This window comes from Cyprinodon variegatus, unplaced genomic scaffold (genome assembly GCF_000732505.1).
Source record: "Cyprinodon variegatus isolate N-32 unplaced genomic scaffold, C_variegatus-1.0 Scaffold653, whole genome shotgun sequence".
In the NCBI taxonomy this organism is placed as follows: domain Eukaryota; kingdom Metazoa; phylum Chordata; class Actinopteri; order Cyprinodontiformes; family Cyprinodontidae; genus Cyprinodon; species Cyprinodon variegatus.
Genome location: NW_015151106.1, coordinates 42,323 through 44,343, shown reverse-complemented (window position 1 = coordinate 44,343; position 2,021 = coordinate 42,323). Strand labels below are relative to the sequence as shown.

General features: G+C 35.8%; 1 protein-coding gene across 1 annotated transcript in view; it reads right to left on the bottom strand.

The window, feature by feature from the left end:
- Positions 1-2,021, bottom strand: part of ephx2 (epoxide hydrolase 2, cytoplasmic) — a 22,213-nt gene that overhangs the window by 18,735 nt on the left and 1,457 nt on the right. Inside the window, exons 2-3 of the mRNA XM_015393695.1 lie at positions 1,557-1,662; positions 762-903 (exon numbers count right to left, since the gene is read on the bottom strand). Of these exons, the coding sequence (XP_015249181.1) occupies positions 762-865 (104 nt within the window). The 5' untranslated portion in view covers positions 866-903; positions 1,557-1,662. The remainder of the gene's footprint in view (positions 1-761; positions 904-1,556; positions 1,663-2,021) is intronic.

The window sequence follows — 2,021 nt, the reverse complement described above, 5'->3', positions numbered from 1 at the left end:
GATTTGGCGCTAGGAGCTTTTTAGAAATCAAAGTGCTAGAGGGGTCTGAAAAGTGGCTAAATATAGCGACTAAAGCGCTAAGTTGGCAACACTGAACCTTTTTGAACAAATAATTGTTATATCAACCATACATGTAAACAGTTTTATGGGGCCCCCAGGAACTTGGGGCCCTAGGCAACTGCTTCGTATTGCCTAATGGTAAATCTCCTTATGGGAGGTTTGGCTATTTACCATCAGGATGTTAACCGTGCTTTTTATAAATGCATTATTTATGAAAATCACTTTAAAATTTATAAAGCTGATTCTCGTAAATGTTTTCATTTTCTATTTGGAAATAATCAAAAAGTCCAAATCAAAAGCAAATCCTTTGATCTTTCCTCCCAGCCTGCATCATCTCACTATAATCTACTGAATTATGTTAAATAAACAGATTTATAAAGTGAATAAACATTCATTTTGATTGAAATGTTAATAAATTCTCTTTTCTAACAGTGTTGCTAAAAGCGGTAAAGTGATCCAGCTCTGGATTATGTCTTCATACATTCTGGTTATGAGGAATTTACACTTTAAAACATCTAATTCAACTAAAGATTACAGGTTAATTAATTATAATTTCAGCGCTATAAATTATTTCTATACAACATTCACCGATGTGTAGAAATAGATCATAGATCCTCAGAGTTTTTATGTCAGCTGGAGCAGAGCCTGAATTTTAGGGCTCCTGTTTTCCAGTCAGATCTCGTGTAACAGGTTCCTCTCACCGTGGAAGTTTGTGTTGCTCCTCCAGTTTCTGGAAAACTACAGCTGCTCTTGAGGGAACAACCACCCCCCAGAAGTTGAACAAAACCGCTTTCTTGTCTCCCATCTCTGCGTTAATCCCTCAGCCTGGAAACACTGCCGTTCCTGCAGGGATGAAGGCTTGTTATCATGCAGCAGAGCAAGCATTGCCCTCTGTACACACTAAGCCAAGAACCGCCCACATTACATGCAAACTCTTGGCTCACATGAGGCCTGTTCCCACAAGTAGCTTCAACTTTAAGCCGTTTCTCACTTTACATACTCCCAAACCCTTTTTTTTCCTGATATAGCACAACAAATACAGTTTAAGTTTATTTACAGAACATATCTTAGACATGTTTTAAATGCATTGTTTCTTTAAAAACATCTGTAACAAAGAGAAAACTGGAAAAATGGTTTAGAAATAAGTGAAAATGTCCTAAATTAAGTAAATTTACTCTTAATTTGAGCAGGAAATGCCAATGGAATGAGTATTTATACTCTCAGAATAACTTAATTAGATAAAATGCACTTAAAAATAAGACAATGCAGTTCTTTTTTCTTATTTTAAATGTAAATAGTCTTGTTTCATTGGCAAAATGTCTCACTTACCCCTCGATTTAAAAAAGAAATGCACTTATTTTAAGAAAAAAAAAAAGGCTTTGTAGTTGGAACTTGTGAGCTGTTTTATCTGTGATAAATGTCGGGTTGTTTATTTTTTCTAGGAAACCAGAGAGGCAGCTCATACTGCCCAGTACTGCTTTGTACTGAAGCAATACTGTTAGCCGGAGGACTGCGGTACGATGCAAACGTCTGTAAACCTGCACTTTGTGCCTGATGTTAATGGATGGTCAGGGTCTGTCTGCATGGGCCAAAAAATACAACCTGGAAAATAAAAAACAACAAAAACAGATTTTACAGCCTTGGTAAAAAGAGAGGAAGCTTTTTAATTCAAGGAATTTACATTATATGTTTCTAAATCCAATAAGGAATACAGAGAAGCTATAGGTTAAAAAAACTCAGCTTCTAAAAACATCGATTTTTTTTGTTATAGATCTGCTCTGTCTGGCATCATTGTTCTGTTGATGAAAGCATTTGAACCAAGTTTTTTTTATTTAACACTAAAATACTCTAGTTTGAAGTATTTTATTGTTTACTTCATGGAAGCAAAGTATACAATCCTGCAAAAGCAGCCCAGAGCAGCAGCCCTCCACTACCATACAGTTCACATGAGAAAAAGACAA